This window comes from Amphibalanus amphitrite, unplaced genomic scaffold, assembly GCF_019059575.1.
Source record: "Amphibalanus amphitrite isolate SeventyFive unplaced genomic scaffold, NRLGWU_Aamphi_draft 001255F_arrow, whole genome shotgun sequence".
In the NCBI taxonomy this organism is placed as follows: domain Eukaryota; kingdom Metazoa; phylum Arthropoda; class Thecostraca; order Balanomorpha; family Balanidae; genus Amphibalanus; species Amphibalanus amphitrite.
Genome location: NW_024882748.1, coordinates 67,667 through 91,613, shown reverse-complemented (window position 1 = coordinate 91,613; position 23,947 = coordinate 67,667). Strand labels below are relative to the sequence as shown.

Below are 23,947 nucleotides of genomic sequence, written 5' to 3'. Positions count from 1 at the left end.
GATCAGCATCCAAAAAAAAAACCGTAGTAGCCACACTTTGCGACTTACTAACAGGTCCCGATTTTCCCGACTTTTGGGTCATTGACCTGACCTGGAAGGTCATTCAATGACCTAGGACCTTAATATTGGGTACCATCGGCTTCTTCTCGTCACGGGTAACACGCTCGTTTTTCCCCGAAGCTCTGGCTCGATCAGGGGCCAAACGACAAGGGGCCCAACCGACCCCCCCCCCTACACGTTAGAAGCTGGCAAACGCCGCACACATGTGTGGGTAAATGTTCCACGAGCGTCGAGCAACTATATTCTATCGCTGAATCTGCGGTGATGGACGCCATCGATGATCTTTATTTCTCATTAAATCGACCTACATGGCCTTGCACTCAGTGGTGCATATAGCGAACTGGCATTACCACTTTTATATCGGCACTCTCCAGGCCTCGGCATCGGTCTGCGTAATGCCACGTGCCCGGCGATGCTAATGGGCGATTCCCGGTAATATTGGCAGTGTGTCACGTCATGGACGACAGGCGAAAAAAAAACAACTTTTACGGCCGTGATAACTGCATGGGCGCGCTCGTCCTGGTCACAACAGGCGCTATCAGTAGGTATCAGAAATTGCACAACCATGGTCTCACTGCGTAAATAATCTTATTTTCAACACTTGAATGATTATTTTAAAAAGATCATCACAAATCAGGTTTTCATTTAAGGATCAGAAGAATTAGAACAATTTTCCAAATTACAAACACTGCAACATAACAGTTTTACTAAAAAAAAAACTCGACTACAGTAGCAAGAGTGCTGGACTTTTTTAACCCTCGCCCGTATTGGTGTTTTTCCAGCCGCGAACGTATAAGGGGGGGGGGGGGTCCGTTGGAACCCCCCCCCCTTGCCGTTTCGCCCCTGATCAAGCTAGAGCTTCGCGGAAAAAACGAGCGTGTTGCCCGTGACGAGAGGAAGCCGATGATACCCAATTTTAAGGTCCTAGGTCATTGGTTGACCTTGCAGGTCAGGTCAATGACCCCAAAGGCGGGAAAATCGGGACCTGTTAGAACGTCGTAAAGTGTGGCTGCTATGGGGTTTTTCGGGGTGCAGATCACGAATATCATGTTAGTTTTGATCACCGATGATGTCTTCATGTATTTAGGCCAGGTCGGGTCAGGTCAGGTCAGGTCAACCAGTAAGGGTATTCGTAGTAGGTGGCAACCGCCTCTGACAGCTTCGTAACATGTTACGAAGGCATCAAAACTACTTCGTAAATGTTCATATGGTTGCTAAATTCGAATTCAGCTCCAAAAACTGGCCTAGAAACATGTAAAACTCGAAAAAGTGAACCGAGGTCACCAAAGGTCAATGACCTGACCTGACCTTCAGGTGACCTTGACACCCACCCTAATGCATGGGGGCAACATCATATCACATGTTTGAACGCTTGAAACCACGAAAAGACTGCAAACGCGCGGCTAATGCGAGCCGACATACGCCGAATCGCGATTCCAGCCAAACATGGTCTCGAAAAGTAGGTCACAGGTCAAAGGTCATTTGGGTCAGGGTCATGAAATTTTCAGGGTAGGTGTGAAATAGATGAACGCGAGGGTACTGAAAGTTTCGTCGCGATGGGCCGCTTTTTACGCGAGTTATTCGCGAAAAACGATGGGGGGGGGGGTCCGTTCGACCCCCCCCCCTATACGGGCGAGGGTTAAATTTCAATAACATGTTCACTGCTATTGGGGAAAATCATAAATACTTCCAAGTTTTACGGCTTTGTCAAAAGAGATCGTCAAGTTTTAATATCCTTTGACCTTTCAGGTTAGGCTGGCAACCGAAATGTCCGGAAAATCGGGACCTTGTCCCGATTTCCGGAAAATCTGGCCAAGGCATTGATATGAGATTAAATTCTCTATTCCTCTGCCAGGTATGATGATAAAAATATTCCAGCTTTCTTTCGTCAAGTTTTATTGCTCAGGGCTCCGGTTATATCCTCAAACTTATCCTTCTTGCCAGGCTGCAGATGTGCGCAGCGCCAACTGGGCAGGAGCAGCACTCGCAGTTCTGCACAATCCTACCACCTTGTCCCTCATCCTATCCGTATTTTCCATAGTAATATACTAGAGGTGGCAAAATGTGGACCCGGGGACCCGGTCTATGGAACCGGTCTGGACCCGGATGGGTCCAGACCGGGTCCCCCAAAATATTTGGCCGGGTCCAACCGGGTCCTATCATTTCCGGGTCCTATCATTTCCCTGTGCTTTGTGGTAAATATTAATATCTTTTATTCTTTGGCAAACATAGTCATAGTTGATGCAGTTTCCAGTTCATAAGTCCCAATTCCAATTTTGAATTTTAATATTCCATCAGATTGGGCATGGCTACCTATTCTATAGCATCCTGGTCAGTCTTGCTTCAATTTCTTATCTTGTCACCTACAACAGAATCAACAAGTTCTAAGTGCTAGCAATCCAGAAAACATTTCACCAAATGTTTGTACGGATCGCTTCCATTCAGTTTGCTGTACAACACGTAGCAATATTTTGAGCTGTAGAAATCAAATACCAATAACATATGTAGGTAAGTACTAAGTAGGTATGACTGAAATCCATTTATAAATATGGACACAAATCCAATTGAAGCAAGGCTGACCAGTGGCATTCTCACCTGCCTTTTCTTGACATACCGAAGTCGTTATGCCCACCGGAAATCAGAGTTAATGTTTGATATTCAAATGCATTTCATAACTCAAACAGCTTTGAAATTATTTCTATCACGGCCAGAAGACAACTCATAAAACCAACATGCCCTTGCATAAATCCATAAAGCTAAAAATGAATCCAAGGGATTCTCCAGAAACCGTAGGATTGATCAGATTTTTAGCCAACTGGCGCCGCATGGTGGCGCTAGCAAAGCGTATTATGCATATAGCGCTCTACTAGCGCCATCATACGGCAGCAGCTGGCAAAAAACTGAGTCAATACCAATGCTTTTCTCCAAGGCCAATGATTCCGTGTTGATGTGAAAATGGCGCATTTGAGCGTCATATATGCTATGCCTTACGCACGCTAATCTACTGCATAAAGGTTACAATTTTGGAACACGTTCGGGAAGAAATCAGGTAAGTCTCAGAACCCTTGGTATTTATTCTATATCTAGGTACTAACAACACAATGTAGTTTGTTTTCTGCGTTAATAAATTGGTTCTTAAGTCATGATCGCAACCTTGCAGTACTTAAAAGTTTATTGGTATTACGATTTTGCAGTACTTTAACCCCAACAAAATTTTGCAGTGATTTAACGCCTGTTTTGTCCTTGCATTGCTAATTGCTATCGTGTCGACATTTCTGGCGGACTCTCACAAAGTTTTGATGTTTCTTTTTTGATTTTGAATGTTTTCTCGTTTGGGGCTTTGGATAGTTGATAATATTTGTAAGGACTAATGAATTTAATTCTAAAAACGAATATCTTTTACCAAGAATATTAGAAAAGGTATGTATCAGTATGTGTATCTTGTTCAATGTTGATGTTAGGTTCTGACTGGTGAAGGCACTGCTCCATGGATCCCCAGTTCACATCATTTTTAGCAGCTGTAGTAAAAGTGGCTTAGGTTAGCATGAAATTCATTGGTCTACTTACTTCTTATATTCTTAAATATGGCCTGAATCTGGTTCTAAAATACAAACTGTGAAACGAAGTGAAATGATCATGGCATGAGTTTTTTACTTTGCAACACAAGCCTATGCCCAATTGGAAAGAAACTATTTTCTTCTTGCTGTACCTACAACTGTACACAATTTTCATAATGAATTTCGGGAACGGGTCCATCTGGTTCCAACGCTGACTTAGACCGGGTCTGACCGGTTCCAGAAATGTGCCAGTCAGACCGGGTCCGGGTCCGGGTCCCAAAATTTTCCAGTTTTGCCACCTCTATAATATACGCTTCACCTCATATTCACCTCAACTGAAAAACCCACATTGTTTGTGGTTGCTGTATGGTTAGATAAATAAATATATTTCTAGCTTATTTTTCTTTCCTGTGCACCAGCACAGTGGCGGCGAAACAACCTCAACAAAGGGGGGGGGGGGGCACTGCCGACTTTTGGTCCCATTCTTTCCATGCAACGCCCATAGGGATAATGTTAAAATGCCAAAATCAAAGAGGGGCACGGTGCCCCGGTGCCCCCCCCCCCGTTCCGCCGCCTATGATTCAGCACTATCCGGGTTGTCTACCAAAATGTCACGAAAGGATCATAATTGCATAGGCCTAATGACTAATGCCGAGACTTATGTCAAGTCTAATGTATTCCAGAAGGCTTTGGCCTGGTAATGGTTCAACGAAACTGACTGTTGTGCGTGCGTTCACCATACGCCTACATACGAGTTTATATAATGTTCAGTGGAAACATTAAGAGAAATAAGCAATATATTTTCTGAATGCTACCGTCCATTAGCGCCTTGCCTCGCTCTAACATGAAGAAAGGGATTGGGCTTTCCCGACAATTATCTTATGAGTTTTCCACGACAGCATCTAGGAAACGCAAGAGATGCACCGTGAAACTTGCTAAAGGAATATAATCGTGCGTTATACAATGCGAGCCCACCACTTAGCAAACGCGATAGCGTTGTTGCATGACTGGTTCAGAATGGTTGACAATAGCGCGTGGTGTTCAATGGTTCCGTTGTAACTATGCCGACTATTTCCGGTACAGGGGAGCTGATGCATCCTATTCCGGATATCGAGAATTGATGGGTGGATCATGTACTTATCTCACACAAAAATGTGGATCGCTACAAAGTAGATGAGTTTTGTTGTGAAGAAATTGTTTGGAGGAAAAAGTTTGAGATTGCAAGAAGCTATTACAAGCATCTCGTGTTAGCGGTATACAAATCCGCTGACTTGAATAAATAAGACATCTTGCGACCACTCAGTACAAGACAAATACGATGATGATAAAGATTGTCGAACTCACCATGAGTATATAACATTGTACAGCATCTTTGGATGCATCACCCGTTAGGTGCCATCAAATGGCCGTGTCTCGGCACATTCAATAAAATTGCTGATATATTGCGATTGGAATAAATGTTTTACCGTGCTTGGCACCTCTTCAATTTGCACGTGGCACGTGCCGAGGCGGTCACTTAAATGCATCGAAAGTAGTTTGATGCTTATAGGAAGGGGCGAAATAATTTACAATTTACCAAAAATGTTGCAGCTCCACTGGCTAAGCAGTTTCTGAGAAGTCCATCAAAAGCATGATCATGGCCCGCCGCCCACACTCAGAAATTTCCGTTTATTAGCACGTAAGACTTTGCTTCACGCTTCACGCTCGCTCGTAACAATGCTTCATTGATTAGCTTGGTTACCAATTCACATGCTACATTCGCCCGTCAAAGGTACCCTCATCAGAGAAGCAATACCTCGGACATAATTAGAGTTGTAACGACGGAGTACTGGATTCGTGGAACTGCTGCTCTTTGGCCGGATGTGCGACTTGCACGTGCATTGCTGTAGTCTGTGACGTTTTATCCTAAGCCGGAATGTGCAGTGTTGTGACGCAGCTTTCATGTAATCCATCGTGGGATGGGATCTTAACTAACAGGATGCAGGCGATTGGTGAACAAATCGCTCAATGAAAAACAAGCACTAAAGCATACTATGCCCGTTAAACTAAATGTCTATCATGATCAATGATCACCATTGTTTATGACGTGAGACAAGATGTATCCCGGTGCGAGCAACTTTAGCGAGCGTCATTTGAGCGAACCTCATTTGCGCGAACCATTTTTAGCGACTGGCAACTTAGCGAATATCAAATTGAGCGATTATCAAATATAGCGATTATCAATTTAACCGAAAGCTATGTTTCAGCGACATCTATTTCGTCGACTACAGTTTGAGCGACTGTCATTTCAGCGAAACACTTCAGCGTCCCGTAACGATGTATTTTTTTTTTTTTTACTTTTGCGAGCGTACGTACGTAAGTACAGCGAATGTTTCCGGAAATTTTCATGTTTATCCGGAACTGGATGGCGGATGTCACGTTCAAAGTTCAGACATTAAGCTTCAAATTAAATGTCAAATTTCTCAAAAATTCCAGCGGTTCGATTTCACCCCCACCTGTTTGCCAATAATGGTGACCAAACGTTTGTTCAGACTTCAGAGACTCTCTCACGTTCCACATTTCCAGATCAAAGTTGCAGAATGAGGCCAGATATTTTTGTGGTTTCCAAGCATAAAAGCAAATTTTTTTATTTGCCGCGCGCAGCTTGGAGCATGACACATACCAAGCGGGTATTCCAAGGGCTAGAATTCCCGAAAAGTAGCAAATGAATGACTTCCGTCGCGTTCGGTTTCGCTGTAACTATTCGCTCAATTGGTCCCCCATTGACCTCCATATATTCGCTCAATCTGGTTTCGCTGATTCTGGTCCTCGCTAAGTTGATAATCGCTGTGATTGAATTCGCCGACTTGACAATCGCTGAAAAAGTCAATCGCTTAAAATGATAATCGCTGAAAAGGCTTCGCTCAAATATCGTTCGCTGAAATGACGCTCGCTCAGGTGTCGCAGAACCGATGTATCCAGGATCTATCCCACGGAAGGTTTCGGACCTGGTGGAATAGTTAATAAATTCAGCTCTTTCAGTTCACCGAGAGGCCCACTAGAATGTCACATGTCTAAATTGACTAATATGTGCAGTGTGCACCTGTGGCAGGATATAGGATATGCACAACATCAGCTTTTCTCAACGAAAATTTGCTCTTACCTACTAAATTATTGTCTTTTTGCCATCCGCTTCAATGCTGCATACAGGGTGGAAAGTAATTACGCGAACATACTTTTTCGTCTTATAGCAATGGAAAAAGCGGCGGGTGACATGAAAATTTCATCCTTTCATATATTCCTATTTATGTGCGATACACTGACAAAGGCGTTCAGGCATAATTGACATGAGCATGTCAAGCACTGTTGGCCAAAGCTTAGTCCACGCCTCCTGGAGCTGTCTGGTGAGGCAATCGATGTTGGTGGCTACTAGCAGCCCTTAGACGCTCTCCTGAAGAGTCGCCTGGATATTTTTGATCAAATTGAGGTCTGGGCTATTCCCAGATTGACCATTATATGCCCAGAAGAGGAACAGGTTCTCAAAGCACCAGTCTTGCGTCTTTTTGGCCGTGAGAGGAAGGACTTTATCGATCATGAAGAAGAGTTTCTTTGCGTCGGGCACAAAAGTGCGCTCAATCATTTTGCCCCTTTTGGTGCATTGGTGGATTAGATAAAGAGACTCGTCTGGAAGGATGTTCCACTAGTTGTATACTTTATTTTTGGTTGCCTTTTTGGTCACTACATGCAATTCTGACACCATCCGGGTGCTCATAACACGCTGATGTGTGTTCCTTTGCCGGATGTTTGAAGGTTGGGACGGGCGGGACGTCGGACGCATCAGCAGCCCCCAACGCGTTGTTCTGCAGGTTTGACGGATGAAATAGCTTCGAAGATGTCTCACCCAACCACAAAGCCAGCTGCCTGTCCTCTGTTCAGGTTTGCCGGTCTTTAGAAAACTTAAATTGACAATCCTGCTGTTAATTCATGAATTTTGGCCATCTCGATTGTTTGTACGGTTTGATTTTCGAATTTTCACGGATTTATGTATGAATCGTGATATCTTAGATCGGGTACCCGGCCATAGTAAACCATTTCGCCTGTTTTCGGATCGACTGTTGTCGTTTGGTCGCGGAAATGGTGACCACCCATTCGGCGCCTGAATTCGCCGAGGTTTTACTGCCGCCAACGGCTTTGCTTTTTAAGTCCTCTTAAGTTTATTATGCTTCAACCAAACGTGTAATTGAGTAATGCTGGTGCCGAGACTGTTCCGAGTCCCTTCCGCACCAATCCAGCCAAAATAATCACAAACGCTTTCCCTGGCAACACCAAATTGCGATCTTTGCACATTTTGGTCTTGTGCAGCGTATGGCGTCTGCACCATTCGAAGTCGAGACGTGTTGTAGACCTTCCAAGTCATTTTTCAAAGTAAGGTCACTTTTGGTAGATGAGGCGACAACAAACACGACCAATCATGTTCCATGACAGCCCGCGCTCATACAAAATCTCCACTGACGGGCGAAATTGTAAGAAAATATATGTTCGCGTAATTACTTTCCACCCTGTACATCTCACGTCCTTATACCGTTTCTCTCACCACTCACTGCCCTCCATTACTATCCCCTTAATTGCGGTATCGGGCAGCATTTCAGTAACCTGTGGGTCAGTATGTCAGAGGTTGGGGCGGTCCGCTCAATCTGCTCTGCCGGGCAATTGATCACCCCCCCCAGCCCCCCCCCCCTACAGGTCTCCGTCTCCTGTCCGCCACGCGACAGGTGGCCCATGTTCCCGTGATACATCGACACCCCCTAATCGCCCCCCCCCCCGGCCGGTGACACTGACGTGAGGCACTCGTCGCCCGGGGCCACACGCAGTCGCCGGGAGAGACTTGGCACGGTGCCAGCGCGGTGGTCTAGCATTGGGTCAGGGTGTGTGTGTGGGGGGGGGGGGGGAGTGGTGGTCTGGGAGGGGAGGAGCTGGGTAGTGAATAGTGGTTGGAAGGGTTATAAAACGGAGTTGTAATACAGAAATGTAATCAAACACCACCAACTGTCATGTAAGTTCCAAAAATGCGTTTGAATTTTGGTTTTTTATCAATATAATCAGTACTGCATTTTTAGAATATTAAGATTCATGATAACAGCAATACGCCCGAATTCATTTCGTTAAAGTCGAAAATTGGAGAAAGACAATGTCTGCCATTTGAACACCAATATTTTTTTTTTAAATCTCATTGGCATTTAAATTACATGCAGATTTGTTTTTACCAATTGAATTCGACAGATTATTTACATTTTTTGCCCTTTTAAACTTTTGAGCAACAAAAAGTCAATGCAAGGCCTTCCCGTTCAGTGTTTCCGTTTCCGTTTCCGAATCAGTGCTCATGCTTCCCGAACTTTATCGTGAAATGTTTCTCCATTTAAGTTCTTTGTACATTCTCCTTTTCAAACCCTTATATCTTGCTATTGACGCACATAATGCCACCGAAAGCATTAGAGAGACGACAAACAAGACGGCAGAGCAGCGTAAAAGCCCACAGAATAGCGGATAGATTGCGAGAGGGAGAAATTCCCAGTTGTGGACAGTCCGGAATCAGCAGCGCCCGCGTTGGCACTTTTTACGGTGGTTTCGCTGCCTCGAAGGCCGCAGATATTTTCTGAAGCGACTTCGCTCGCACCCAACCGCCTCTTCAATCGGCTCTTGAATCAGCACGGATTTATTTGCGAGGCAGTTCGACGTAATTATGTGACCTCGGTCTGGTATGGAGAAGCCAATCAGCCACCTTCTTGGAAGGCAGGAAAGAAGTGTCACTTTTAGATCGAAAAATGATTGGATTTAAGATCAGCAATGTAGCGCTCATTGACGACCTTGCTGGTGTGAGCTTTGATGGTAGAGTTGTAAGTACCTGAAGTTTGTTGGAAGTCGCGACCTTCAAAGAACTCAGTCGAATAGCTTCGTTGCCATACCAAATTGAATTATTATTTTTCGTTGGCCGACTGCAAGTTGTTTAGTGTTTTATTATTGTTGACAAATTGGGTCATAAGCCAGTACATTATGGACATCATCATACTCAGCGTACAATAAACGGTAGCTATGTAAGAACATAAAAGACATCTGTGAGTAGTCAGCGGCCAGAATGCCAATGGCATATTTCAACTGTCATGTGGCTAGTGCTTCAGCCTGCTTGTGTACCACTCTGGGTGTGATGCAAACATAAGCATGCCTCATCCTCTAAGGCAAAACATGGTACTCAATCCGTGCTCCCTTACGTCGCATGTTGTTGTTATAGTCCCGCCAAGCTCATCAGTGCCTCTATTTGTATCAAGGTTACACATAACTATACATTATACGACGTAGTCCGAGGCCTGAGTCGTGAGTCATCGGGGGACCATGTGGAAAACCAAAGGAATTGAGCACTACCGAAGTTAGGTGGCCACGTCTCTAAAGTTTACACCTCAGGGTCAGGTGTATAGGTGTGCAGCACTTCTGTATTTGGCCTGCTATGGGAGCTGTTCCGTTGCTGTGAGTTGTGAGGTGACCCCTATGTGTGGCTCCTGTATCCCTCTACAATGTAACCCCTACAGCTTCCACGATTCTCTGAATGGTGCTGTAGAACCAGAACTTTTGTCTGAGCAACGATACGGGAAAGAAGTCGTTTCGAAGGCTGTCTATATTCAAATGTTCTACATATTCATGTACTACATATTCATTTTACTGCACCCGCTGTCAAAATGAGCTTTAACAATCCGCATGCATTTAGCTCGACATGCCATACAATTCGCAAGCTCAAGGCCCGCAAACTATCTCGGGTTTCATCTCGTTATCCGGTTTCTGCGCAGGTGCGCTTCAGCATGCTGTTCCGTCATCTCAGGGATCAGATTTGGCACTTACTTCTCCATGGAAGCACTGTCCAGAGAGGCCAGTGAGAAACTGCTTGGCGCTGGGGTTCGTCTTCAGTTCGCTAGGGAGAAATATTCCCCGCTCGTTGTCTGCGCTACCTGTGGTAGCAGCCATCCCTGGGAGCTTCTGCGCACCTGGAGGTGGCTTGGCGCCTGCAGAAGGTGCGCCCATTCCAGGTAGTTTCTGCGCACCTGGGGGTATGTTGCCACCACCACCACCGCTTCCTCGAGAAGCTCCCAGCCCCGGGAGTTTCTGCGCGCCTGGAGGAAGCTTGCCACCTGACGGTGAAGCTCCCAGCCCCGGGAGTTTTTGCGCTCCAGGAGGAAGCTTCCCACCACCACCACTTGATGGGGCGGCACCCATTCCGGGTAGTTTCTGCGCTCCAGGAGGTAGTCTGCCACCACCACCAGCGCCTAGTGGGCCGTCTCCCATTCCGGGGAGTTTCTGTGCTCCCGGAGGAAGCTTGCCACCACCACCTGGGCCAGACATGCCGAACATGTTGGCAGAGAAACTTGCAAACTCCTCAGAGGGTTGCTCGTCACCGCAAGTCACTCAAATTAAAAGTACTTGAGTGTCGCAAGAACTGACCACTGACCAGATAGATATCACCGAAAGTTGTACGCGACTTCTGATACACTCGTGGTCACCAAAAGTCACACCAGCACACGCTTTCTCGACCAGACAACGATTGTCTTTCACTGGACACTGATGCTCATTGACGCGGTCAGCAGAAATCCTTCCACAACCATCCACACCACTGATATTAGGTTTCTACCAATAGCTCTCCGACGGTCCAAATTAGCACCGCACGTCGCCTGTAACTCTCACTGGTAGCGATACCACGATGGGATTGGCACCGGTGTTTGATGTCGTTCAAAGTCACTTCCGGGGTCTCACTACTTTGCCGGGATAGCTAATTGTGCCGCGGGCACAAGCTCTCCACCACAGAACCTCCTCGAGAGTGGCGCAGGTTCAGGAGCCCAGGTGCCGAGCTGGGAGAAGAGCCAAGCACTTATTGGCGTTGTTTGTTCACAGCTTCCACGCCGCACTCCGCGATGTTTGTTATTGCCTGCGGGTGAGCGCTAGCCGCCAGCAATCGTGGCGAAAGCTCGGGTCGATTCAGCGAAGTTCCGGGACAGCAAGAGGATAAAAAGCGACCGGCAGGCTTCTGTAGTGTCGGAGATTTGTCGGATATTGTGGTGCTGGCTTTTATGTTCGTACTGTTCGATGACGGACCGCACAATCGCCTAACTGTTGAGGGTTAATTTAACCGACCAGATGTTTAGAGGACTAGCCAGCTGCACTGTGAATAGCTCAGTCTTGCCTCTGAATTACAGCACTGGACTTGAAACTGAGCTGTCCAGACCAATACTTGCTGACGCACTTCCGAGCTTCACGTGGGTCGCGACTTGTCCCCCCGGTTCGTCGGTCTGGTCTCTAGCAGACTGGTGGTCTGGTGGTCTGGTCCAGTTGGATGGTGGTCTTCCGCTTCCAGCTCCCAGCAGCGGGGCACTTTGGATCACTCACTGTCCATGGGCGATCACTCTCCCGGGAACGGGTGGCGGTGTTACAGCGCGGGCTGGTATATCTCGCACTGACCTCCAAACTGTGACACGGCGGGCGCCGGGCGGCCCACTCCACCGCCCCGGCCAACTGGCCCGACGCCGTCGTATTTTTAGGTCGTGTCCTCCGACCGAGCCGCCGGCACGACCGGCTGGCACTCAGAGCTATCTTAGACCCCCCTCTCGACCCCCCTCGACCCCCTCCGTCGTCCGCCCCCTCGGTCGTCCGCCCCTGAGAAGATCGGCCTCATGTCGATCGTCCCTTTTCGGCTAGCTCGAGCGTCGTTGAACCTCTTCATCTCGGTTAAGTTTAGTAGACCGTTTCAGCGAAAGGTCGACCCGAGAGGCACCCCCGGTTGGGGGGTGGGGGTGGAGAGGAAAGGGGGAGCCGTGTCCGTCGGCACGGTCTACGTCACTAGGTGAGAGCTTTGGCAGCCAGTCGAGCTGTTTGGCAGCACGGCTAGCCTACGCCGCCCACGTGAGATTATGTCATGCATACCACCTCTGTGGGAAGGGCGACGGAGCAGCGTCTACCGGAATTCACTGAGGCGATTTTAGCTATTCAATGACTTTGTTCACTGAAGCATAAGATAATCGAAAATGATTGAAGTTTATCTCCAAACGATTTCAGTCTCCTTTATATTGACCTGGACCAATAAAGCTGGGCGAAACCTGAAATAAATAGTCTGAAATTGCCGCCATAATATCCTGGCTACCGCATTTATTATGCGATCGAACAGACACAGATAAAACGAACGCGGATTCGGCTGCCTTATGTATGCTGCCCATCGACTTCTTTCCGTGTTCACAATGGGAGAACGCCTGATAGGATCAACGACTGCTAAAAGGAGCAACAGGGCGGCTAAGTGTTTATCAGTAATTGAGCAGTCCAATTACGCTGGGGGCTCACAACTCTGTGTTTAGCTCTTGTTGGACCAAATGGATGTTGGGGAAATCTAGCCAGTTTATTTGCATTTTGCATGGCAACTGGATGCTGTAATTTAATTATTTAAATGAGACACGCCCTATATGACATTTTCCGACACTGACAATGTCAAGCTTATTTTCATTAAACTTTAGGTCTGATGTATATCAGACCGTTTTTCTTATTATCATTCAGCATTAGGCCAGATATACATATAGCAAACGTTTTTTCTTATTTCCATTGAACTTATGCATGGTACACTATAACTGTTTCAACACCTGTAGACCTAAAAACCCTAGGGCTTATGCGCACAACAAGCTAACTAGTAATTGATTGTTTTATATATTGCAAAGCTTACGCCGTGCCTTTATTGAGCGCCTAATATAGCGCAGTCATTGACAAAACGTACTGCTATTATAGTCCTTCCATACAACTCTTGCAGAGTGCTTCAGTGCGCCCGACTCTGCAATTTTACAATGCAAACGGCCGACCCACATCAATTTTCTCTGATTGCCGATAACTCGAAAGGCACGGACTTGTTCATTGTGCAAGGTCATTGAATGTGCTGCAGGTTATATTGTCCGCCGACCCCGCCTGGCTTAGAAGCGGCTTTGCTAGCGCAAATCAGACCTCATGCGGGCCGCTTGCGCCCGAGATTTGCATCCTTATGACTACGCTAGGACAATATTATGCATTATTTTATAACCAAATTAGATGCTTCTCGCCCCAGGGTAGCGCTTGATGTGTCAATAAGGAACTTAATATCATGTCCTGAGAAAGTCGTTTATGAAGAATTTCATTACGCACCTACTTTTACCCTGGAGGCATTGTGTTTCTAACCCGCGCCCCGTTGGGCTCTGCCGAGCAACGCGCCTGGTTGGGGGGGGGGGGGCATTTTGGCCCCCCCCCGCCCCTCAGATCTCGAGAACCACGCAACCTAGCGACAAGCGGCAAACGGTGTTGGATAGCCCTATCAGGGACCTACCTTGTGACCCGATTTTATTGACCTAGGTCAAACCGATGACGTCACAGGTCAGGTCAAAGGTCCAATTTTCACCGTTTACAGACATTTCAAGAAATGCGTTGTATGTAAAATCGAGTAAAATGCATTTCATTGAAAATCATCGATGGGGAAATGTTCTTCAAACACATATTTTGCTGTTTGAGGTCACTGATACCAGGTCAGGTCACAGAGGTCAGGTCACTGGGGGGTCACAATATGAAAGTGTCGTGTGATACATGTTTTATGGTCTATTTTACATGAAAAATGCGATTATGTGGGTCAGGCAGCCTTTGGAGCCAGCTTAGGTCACGTTTTGGTCAAGGTCAGGTCAAGGTCAGGTCAAATTAGGTCAAATTTCAAAATTAATATTTTTGCATAAAATGGGTATCGAATAGATGCAGCTCGTCACGGGGAGTTCAAAAGTGGTCTTTGTTTTGCCGTACGTGGTCTAGAATCGCTACAATTGAGTTCAAAAATTTGACGTCATCATTTTTGAACAGTTTTTTTCGCTATAACTTGGCCAAAAAACGAGATATCGATCTGCAATTTGGTATGTATATAGAAGAGCGCAGGTACTATCACATATTTTCCGTTTTTTTCGAAATTTGGAAAATTTTTGGATTTTTTTTTAGTTTTTCTAATAAAATAAATTTTTTGATTTTTTTTTTGGACAAAAACCCAAAATTTTGAAAATCCGAGATAGCAGTTTTGTAGCGCCGCTTTTTGTCTACTAGACCATACAAAAAATTGAAATTCCTTGATAATTGTAGGTTTGGTGAGCGTTTCAAGATTGCATGTTTTTTGCTCATTTTTGCTCGAACATGACCTCAGTTTGACCTCAATAACTCCTGACCTAAGGTGACCTAAGACTTGAAATTTGGTGTGAAGGTGTCAAATTGATGCCCGGGAAGGTACTGAAAATTTGGCGGCGCTGCGCGCCGCCGTTTTCTTGCTATTTAGGAAAAACCACAGGGGAGGGCCCAAAATGCCCCCCAACGGGGCGAGGGCTAAGCTATTCGCCTGAGGAACCTGTGTATAGAATGGTGAAGGATCTCCGCAGGTGATTCCTTTATTTCTCCGACCTTGTTGAAGCCAATTTTTGAAACTTTAAGTCCTTTGTTGGATTTGTATGATTGATATGTGCAATCATATGTGTATTTTCTGAAAAAGGCCCCGTATGAAATTCCCGCAAACCGCTTCTTCACCTACAAATGCATTTGATGTACTGTGTGGGTAGATATATGTAGGGGAGAGTGGGGTAAGATGCCCAGGGTGGGAAAGACGCCCCACCCCCTTTAGCGGCGAAACAAAGAATCGAACCTGGAAATTAATGTTCTTAGCGTAAAGCGGAAGCCTGCCTTGTTAACTGCACAAAAATTTGCGAAGCTCAGTTGGGCAACGGCTGGCTGATGATTGCATGTTTTTTATTTGCTGCTTTCAAAAAATATTTTGGTGTCAAAACATTGTAAATATCAAAGAAGGTAGATAATTTTTGCGTCCCTTGCTATAGTCGTGATACATTAGCATGCGTGTACTGTATCCCAAACAGTTTGTTTCAGGGTGTAGTTTTATGGCTAACAAATTGTACTGATTTAATGTTACTTCGGTACCTTGGGGTAAGATGCCCCCTGTCCTGATGGGGAAAGACGCCCCCCTAAATCCATAGGCTGTCCTTCAAGCAGCCCGTTAACCCGGCAGGCGGTGGGCCTACCAGCCACCTTCCGCGCGGTGGGGGGGCACTTTTTTGCCCCCCCCCCGTATCTCCGAAACTACTGGACGGATCCGGAAAATTCAAACGGCGTTCGATAGCCCTGTCAAATTTGTCGAAGGAAACCAAATTTCATTGACCTCGGGGTCACCGATGACGTCACATGTCAGGTCAAAGATAAAATGTTTCACCGTTCACGGGGCTTCTAGGGAAAGCGCTATAACACCGAGTAAAACGCATTTTGTCGAAAATCAGCGATAAGGCGTCAGTTGTCTAGTACATATGTTGCTATTAGAGGTCACTGGTCATACCAGGTCAGGTCACAGGTCAGGTCACCAAAGGTCACCAAGGGTCACCACATGAGCCCAACTTTACTAAGGTTATGCGATGCATGTTTTATGGCCAGTTTTTCATTTCCAACTCAATGGTGTTGGTTATAAGACCATCAGGTACGGTTTAGGTCACTTTCTGGTGGAGGTCAGGTCAAGGTCAGGTCAAAAAAGGTCAAATTTCAAAGTTGATATTTTTGCATAAAATGGGTATCGATTCGATGCAGCTCGTCACGGGGAGTCTAATGGTTGTCTTTGTTTTGCGCTACGAGGTCTAGAATTGCTAAAAATTGAGTTTGAAAATTTGACGTCATCAATTTTGAACAGTTTTTTCGCTATAACTTGGCCAAAAAAAGAGGTATCGATCTCAAATTTGGTATGTAGGTAGAAGGCGGTAGGGGCTATCACATATTTTCCGGTTTTTTCGAAATTCGAAAAACTTTTTGGATTTTTTGGCTATTATATTCAAAAAATCTATTTTTTTATTTTTGGGGGTCAAAATCCAAAAAAAATCGAAAAACCGAAATAGCAGTTTTATAGCCCTTTCAATTCTACACCTCTTATGTCTGAAACATTTTTCTATATCTCTAAAGCTGTAGGCCTGACAGCTCTTCCCGCGAAACCTTTTTTTGGGTCGAAAATGGCAAAAATGACGTCACTCTGACGTCATTAGCGGCCAACCTATCATAGCCTTTGGAAAGATTTTTGGTCACCATGTGCGCTAGCTGCTCCCGGGAGGGTACCGAAAGTTTGGTGACGATTGGCGCAGCGGTTCTCGAGATATATCGAAAAAACTAAAGGGGGGGGCAAAAAAATGCCCCCCCCCCCCACCGCCTGGAAGGTTAAATCATTTATTACATACTTGTGATGAGAGACAAAAGCCGATCTGGGACTATTGAGAGTCCAGTACGGTCGGGTGCTCCCCATGCAGGTCTCTCGGCCCACACAGCGACTTTTTGGGCGGCATCTGACTCTGAGAGCCCTGACGACGGCCTTTGTGGGCCCCATTATTAACTCCAAGGCCCCTCACGACATCCTTTGAGGGCTCCCACGCTGGCCCCACGGGCCGCGCTGGCATGTGAGGTCCCCACGATAGGCTCGAGGGCCCTCAAGCATCATGAGTACCTATAAGAGCCCCACAGTGGTCTCCGAATGCCACCACGGAGGCTTGTTTGGCCGCGCTGGACTATGATGGCCCTAACGATGACCTCTGAAGCCCCTTACGACTACTTTTGAGCGCCCTTATGATGACGTTTGGTGTCTACTGCAGGCTCGAAGGGACTACTGATTCGTTCAGGCGATTCACGTGCCCATTTATGTCACTTATAGTGCAGGGGGGCATCTTTCCCAACGCCAGGGGGCGTCTTTCCCACCCTGCGGGGTAAGATGCCCCCTTTCACTTCTTCAGGAAAATGCTTAATAGCAAAAAAAGTTATCATATTTCAGGCACGAAAGTGTGATATTTTTGGAGAAAAATGATGTCGGCTTCCGTTGAAACTCCAAGTTTTTGCTTTCCCATCGTCATTTTCGAATGATATATGACAAAGCAAAACCCTGGGCATCTTTCCCCACTCTCCCCTATAGGTAATACTTCAGTATGCTGCAGTGCCATCCGGTATGAAAAAAATGTTCATGCGTTGCTCCTAGGTCGATTTGCACACTCTGAAGTTCTGAACAGTGAACAGGAATGATCAGCGCAAAGTGACTAGAATCTGTCAAGCAAAAGAAAGAGTGGAGCTAAAGCACCTGAATCACTTTGCACGGGATTGATAGTCTGCACGGGAATCCGGCCGGGAACACGGCCGGCCGGCCGGCCGGCCGGCCGTGGTCACGCTTTTGCGAGGCTTATATCTCAGCAACCACTTGACCGATTTACACGCGGTAATTTTTGTAGGGTAGCTTCATTCCTTCTACCAAGTATTGGACTATTCCCGATGCATGTGGGTGACCCCTTATGCACGTGCCACGTGCAAAACGAAGAGGTGTCAGTTTTGTTATTGTTGCAATATCTCGGTAACTACTTGGCCGATTGCGCTGAAAGTTGGCATGTAGGTAGGCACCCACTAGGCACTGCATATACATGTGCCAGAGTTGGGGTGCTGTTGCACGTGCGCACGTGCAGGGGTCGTTTCCAGATCTCGGGAACGGCTGGACCGATTGCGCTCAAATTTGGTACACGGTTAGGGACCGATTAGTAGGGTGTCGTGCACAAGTCAGTTGGGGCCCATTTTGCACGTGCGCACGTGCAGGGTGCCGCTTCCAGATCTCGAGAACGGCTGGGCCGATTGTGCCCAAATTTGGCACATCGCTAGAGACCAGTTAGTAGGATGCCGTGCACAAGTCAGTTGGAGGTACCCCCTCGCAATTTCGCACGTGCAAGGCCCACCCTCTCGCTCGCTCCGTTAGTCGCCCCAAAAGGCGTTATACTGGTTGATAACGTTGTCAATTGACAAGGTTGTCAATTATTTCATGTGGCTTGAGAATGAACTATTGTTCGAAAATTTGCTAAACAATGTATGTTTTCTATTGCCTTTCCAATTACTTATCGAGGAAAAGGTCATTTAAAATCCTAACTACATATGCTTGTTATCTTGCTAAGGTTTGCCACACACAAGAGCTTTGGATCGGCGTTTGATAGCAGGCTAGGGAAAATGTGTTGAAATCATTAGTTGCTATCTACGAACGGTGTCCAGATATATGGGAACGATTAACTTGTGATTATTCAAAATGCGGCTCAAGGGTAACGTTCGGCCATATAAAGCTCCATGAGTGGGCTGAGGCTGGTTAAATCTGGCCCTTTGTATACCAGCTATTTATGTCACAGGTCTGACATCAAAAGAACAAAACAAAACACTTTATTTTAGACGTTGCCCGCTGTTGTTTCAATGCATTGGTCTTATTTGCTTATCAGAGGCTGTGAAAGTTTCTTTTGTGTTTGATACATTTTCTATGTTCTATCAAAATTCCATTTTTAGAACATCTCAATGAAAACTGCCGATGGAACTGAGCCGTTCCGGGCAGAACAGTGGCGCCACCTGTATAAACTGACCTGTACGGGAGGGGCCGGAGGCGCTGGTGGCTCCGGCACCGGCTCCGGCTCCGGCAGCTGCGAGGACATCTAGCGGCAGAAATAGGAAACAGTGAACAGAACTGCGGTGGTGGTGGCGTCAGGCGTATTTTGCATTTAACTATATAGGTTTGATAATTTATATTGGATTTCATACTATGCTGTAGAGCACTTCATGGGCCGGATAAATCCGTTATCCACGGATAAATCCGCGGACCGGATAGGATTGGATTCTAAATTTGTTAAAAAAGAACGGATATGGGCGGGCCGGATTTGGGAATTGAAGGTTGAACCCGGATCAAAACGGATCAAAATTTTAACATTCAACATTGAAGTTAAAAATTAGCCTAATGTGTTAAGCGGCAGCAGAGGTTTGATTAAAGTAATAGGCATCATTTTATGACACTCACTTGTCACAAGACTTGTATGGCTGTCTGGTCCCTTAGATTGAATTTGTTAGTCCAGTTTTGGGTGAAACCAGTTATTGGTGAAACGGATTATTACGGATATTTTTTGGAAGTTTGGCTGCAATACGGGCCATGGGTGGGCCGGATTCTGATATTCAAAGAAAGGCGGATAATGGGCGGATCTGGATATGACTTGCCGGATATGGGCCGGGCCGGATCCTAAAAAGCCTATCCTTGAAGTGCTCTACTATGCTGGTAAGATTTATTTTCCTCTCTCATATCGAAATTATTATGTGAGCACCAATATGGCCAAGCAACAGTAGTTAGCGACAAACAAGTTATCCTCTCGGTAATTCGATAATAGTAAACACCATACGGTGAAAGTTAGAAATCATGCTGACGATAAAATTATAAGTAGATCATCGTGACAAACTGAACAATTAATTACATCACGTTAAATACAAAACGAAAAAGAAAAAAAACGGGCAAAATGAATGGGCAAAATGAAACGAGAGCGTAAAAAGATTACAGGGTTTGTAAAAACGATCGTCAAAATCAAGTACGTTTAAAAATTGAGTACAAGTAACATCTCACTCACCAGCAGGATAAACTGAAAATTCTCATTAGACTCCGGTCGTAATCAGTCTTCCATCGTGCCCTGGGCCATGCTTGGTTAGTAAAACGTATTTCAAGACAAAACCCGACACAAATCTTCATCGCAATTCGCATCTGACTAACCTCTGATTCCTCCCTCACGCATGCATCCACCTGGACGTGACCTCCCCCCGGAGCCGGCGGTGGTGGACTCTCCCGTTTGACAGGCGCCACCACCAAAGGACTCGTCCTTCCATACGGTCTGGCAGCCATATTTGGAATTGTGAACAGCTGGGCGGCTGCCGGAGCCGACACGGGTCTCTGCGTTCTCCCAGCCTCCGGTCGAGGTCTCATAGTGACCTCTGGTGCTCGAGTCGCGACCTCAGCATCGTTTTCGAATGTCTCCACTTGGGGCGCGTCGGCAAAGTGGACTCTTTTGGGATGATCGCCCCTGTTCGGTGCACCAGTTCCAGCTCCCCAGCCGCGAGGCTGTGCGTTGTTCATCCTCGGGAGCGTGGCATAGGGTGAAGCAGCGGCCTCTCTTGCCTTCCACTGGTCGTGAGCGCTCATTGGAGGAGTCCGCTGCCGTTCGGGGGCCTCGTGTGCGGTGGTGGGTGCAGTCGGATGACCAGAGATGGCGAAGGCGGTCCCACCGCCGCCTGGCCAGCCTCGCGGCAAAGATGAGGTGTTTGTGGAGGTATATGGGGAGGGAAAGCGACCATCCCTTGCTTGGTATGCGATCGGCTCCGTTTGAGCTTGAGCGCTTACCATTGACGTACGCGTTGGCGTGACAGAGGATGCTGCTACGTTTGGCACGTGCGGTTCAGGTTGCATGTCTTCGAAATGTGTTCGGTTCGACGTAACGTCAGTTGATAGGCTGCTGTTCTGCTCGGAGACGACTCCGCTGGCCACTGATTGGCTGACGGCGGTAGGGTCCGGCTGCCATTGGTCGTTCGATTCACCTTGACCTTCCGCGGCTGCTGCTGATTGGTGCGCGGGTTCAGGGGAAGTGGGAGGCGTTGCGATGGGTGGACTGGCGATCTCCTATGGACACACAAAGGGTATTGCACTCTCAAACTCTGTTTATGCGTCTACACTCCACTCGCCACCGTCTATGCTATTCCACACTGCACTCATCTATGTTTTGGGTAAGCATTTCTCACGTTTTATTACTAACTTCGATTACTCTGGAAAGTGTTTTACTAAAACTCAAGTACCTACAGGCGCTATGGGGATAAAGTACCTATGACTAAAAAGCAGCAGCTACAGGGACTTTCATAATGAATGTTACTTTTGAAAGAGCTATTTCTCAGGACATATATGTTCCTCATGTAATATGTACCATCACATGAAACAGAAACACATTAGCGTTTTTGCACACACAACTTTCATTTTAATACTCCTCAGGAATTTTCCACGATCGCCCTTAATTAAGGCACACGTTTCGGCCCTCTGATGAAGGTGTCGCACCCCGCGCCTCACAACGTCTGGGTCCAGGCCCCCAGCAAACCCTTCCACTGTGGTTCGCAGTGGATGGCTGCAGGAGGGTTTTGTCTCAGATCAGCCAATGCGACTCCCCAAAACCAGTAGTCCAGCGGGGAGAGGTCAGGACTCCGTGGTGGCCATGGTCGCTCGGTGAGGCGGCTGATAACGCGCTCTTCGAAATTTTCGATCAGCCACTGGCGCAACAGCTGCCGTGGTGTGCACTGTGGCACCATCCTGCTGGAACCACAGGCCGTCTCTTTGAACCTTGTCCCTAACCTGAGGCAGAAGCATTCCTTGAGCAGCCTGAGGTAAGCCACCCCGTTCAGTGTTGACCCAGGGGAGAGCCAATGGCTGAAGACTTGTCCGTCGACCGTAATCCGTAATGCGTTTTGGTGGTGTCGACATACTCTGCTTTTGCGTGAAAGAAAATTGGCGTTGTGAATTTTTTATTTTTTGGAACAAAACCCTAATCAATTTGCAACAATACGCATATAAAATTCACGCGGAAGTGATAAATTAAGAACTCCTAACTAAATGTTCAAAAGTAACATTCATTATGAAAGACCCTGTATATCTTAGCATGGTTACTAATTAACAAGAATGCGTGGACTGGCAGTACAGGCATAATGGGCTACTTCGCGGGAAACGTCCCGACTTTTTAGCACATGAAATATATTCAGGAGGGGCCAGCGTTAAGTGCTGGGAAAATTGGAAATTCGACATATTTCAAGCAAGACAATACTTAAAAGATTTCTACTCATTCCAAACTCCGTGGTCTTGCAAGTGAATAATATTTATGATTAATAAATGGTGCATCACGACACACACCAACAAAAGTTTGAATAAAACGCACATTTCAGCAGTGCATTTTCTTATCTACAAAGCCTAACTACTTGCTATTATCGTATGACGTTGTTTTGATTTGATAACGAGGCTGTAATTTACCGGTCATGTATGGTATCATTGGCAATAGCGCCTGCTTCTAAGATTCCTTTTAATGGAAGGTATGCTATATGTTACTAATAACTACTTTGAGCATCACGATTGGGATGATTCTCCTACATAAAATCAAGGAAAATGTCTATGAAACAAAAAAGCGTATGTGATCTCACGCGGGTTCTCTATAACGAAAGCGGAATTCTCATCTACATAATGGAAGCGGAATTAGCATCTACGTGTGAATGCCACTTACATCGAATGAGTCTTCGATATGAATTTGTGAGAAACGCGACCTCCTGCGGTACTGAAAGTTCTCCTTGGAGTGTTTTCTTTCTGATGCGAATGTCACCTCTGACATGTGGGACTCATTGACCTGAACAGTGAGCAAGTCAGTGTGATAGTACCTATCAGTAGCGGGCAGTTCTAAAAAAAAACTACATAGATGAGCAGAACTTTGCTATCAAATTGTTCCTATGGTTCATGTTTTTTTTTTTGTTGAATAAAACAATGATAGGAAAGACTCCCAATACTGAGCGAAGTCAAAGCATATAGCATCATTTACAAATGGCAATGAAAGAAGGTACGCTTAGTTGCAGGTAAGGCTCTCAATGTATGCGTATGTAGCTTACGACTTCTTCTTTGGGTTTAATTTATTTTTACACTCAGTAGGCCTCAGTTTCTACATCGCGGCTAGCTTATGCATTCGTACACAGATAACAGTAGTACTACTGTTGTTACTGTACTACTGTTATCTGTGTTCGTAATATCCACAAGTGTGAATGCCATCAGTATATGCGGTTGGGTGGATATTGGAGCCACTGCTGCCGCCATGAAGTCTGCATTTTATTAGACTTCCGGTGCCGCCATTGGTTTATGGTTCATCATGGAGTCAGACACATATTTTGTGCTATACCGGAATTCATGGTGAATGGAATGGACTGCAGATTAGACGGTGCCATACATATCAATGATGAAGAGATGAAAATCGATTTACTGTATTTAGAGTTCTGAAATAGATGATCTTATGTTCGTCTTAGAACCTTGAGTTTTGATTAAGATTTAGAAGCGTGTGCATGATAAAACTATATTGATCCTGTCAAGCTCGATGTAGCACTATGATAAAAATGGCCGGGGGTCAAGTTCACCACATCCCTTTTGGGAAGTTCCACGGCGAATTTGTCTGTGGTCAGTATTCCGGAATCACCACCCGCATTCAACGGTATAGTGTGAAATTGTACCATCACGGTGTGATGAGAATGCCATCCCCACTTTGTTAGGGTGTGAGACAGGGCGGTGGCGTTTCCTAATTACACTCGCCATCTGAGCTTATTTTAGCCTAGCTCTGCAGACTATCAGGCACTTTCCGACTCGGCTAAATAGCGAGTTTTAGAGATCCGATTGAAGGGAGCTGTGCCGGGGTTAATGTAGGTCGTAG

At 46.2% G+C, this 23,947-nt stretch overlaps 1 protein-coding gene across 7 annotated transcripts in view; it reads right to left on the bottom strand.

The window, feature by feature from the left end:
- The window catches only part of LOC122371535 (titin homolog), a 100,820-nt gene that overhangs the window by 45,701 nt on the left and 31,172 nt on the right, over window positions 1-23,947 (bottom strand). For 3 of the 7 annotated variants that reach the window (XM_043347917.1, XM_043347921.1, XM_043347918.1), the window contains exons 4-5: window positions 20,233-21,132; window positions 19,070-19,138 (exon numbers count right to left, since the gene is read on the bottom strand). The exons of 1 other annotated variant lie outside the window; for it this stretch is intronic. In XM_043347917.1, coding sequence (XP_043203852.1) covers window positions 19,070-19,138; window positions 20,233-21,132 — 969 coding nt within the window. Of the gene's footprint in view, window positions 1-10,484; window positions 12,164-19,069; window positions 19,139-20,232; window positions 21,133-22,765; window positions 22,886-23,947 lie in introns of those variants that run through there. 3 more of the 7 variants (XM_043347922.1, XM_043347923.1, XR_006254752.1) reach the window with 2 other exon arrangements.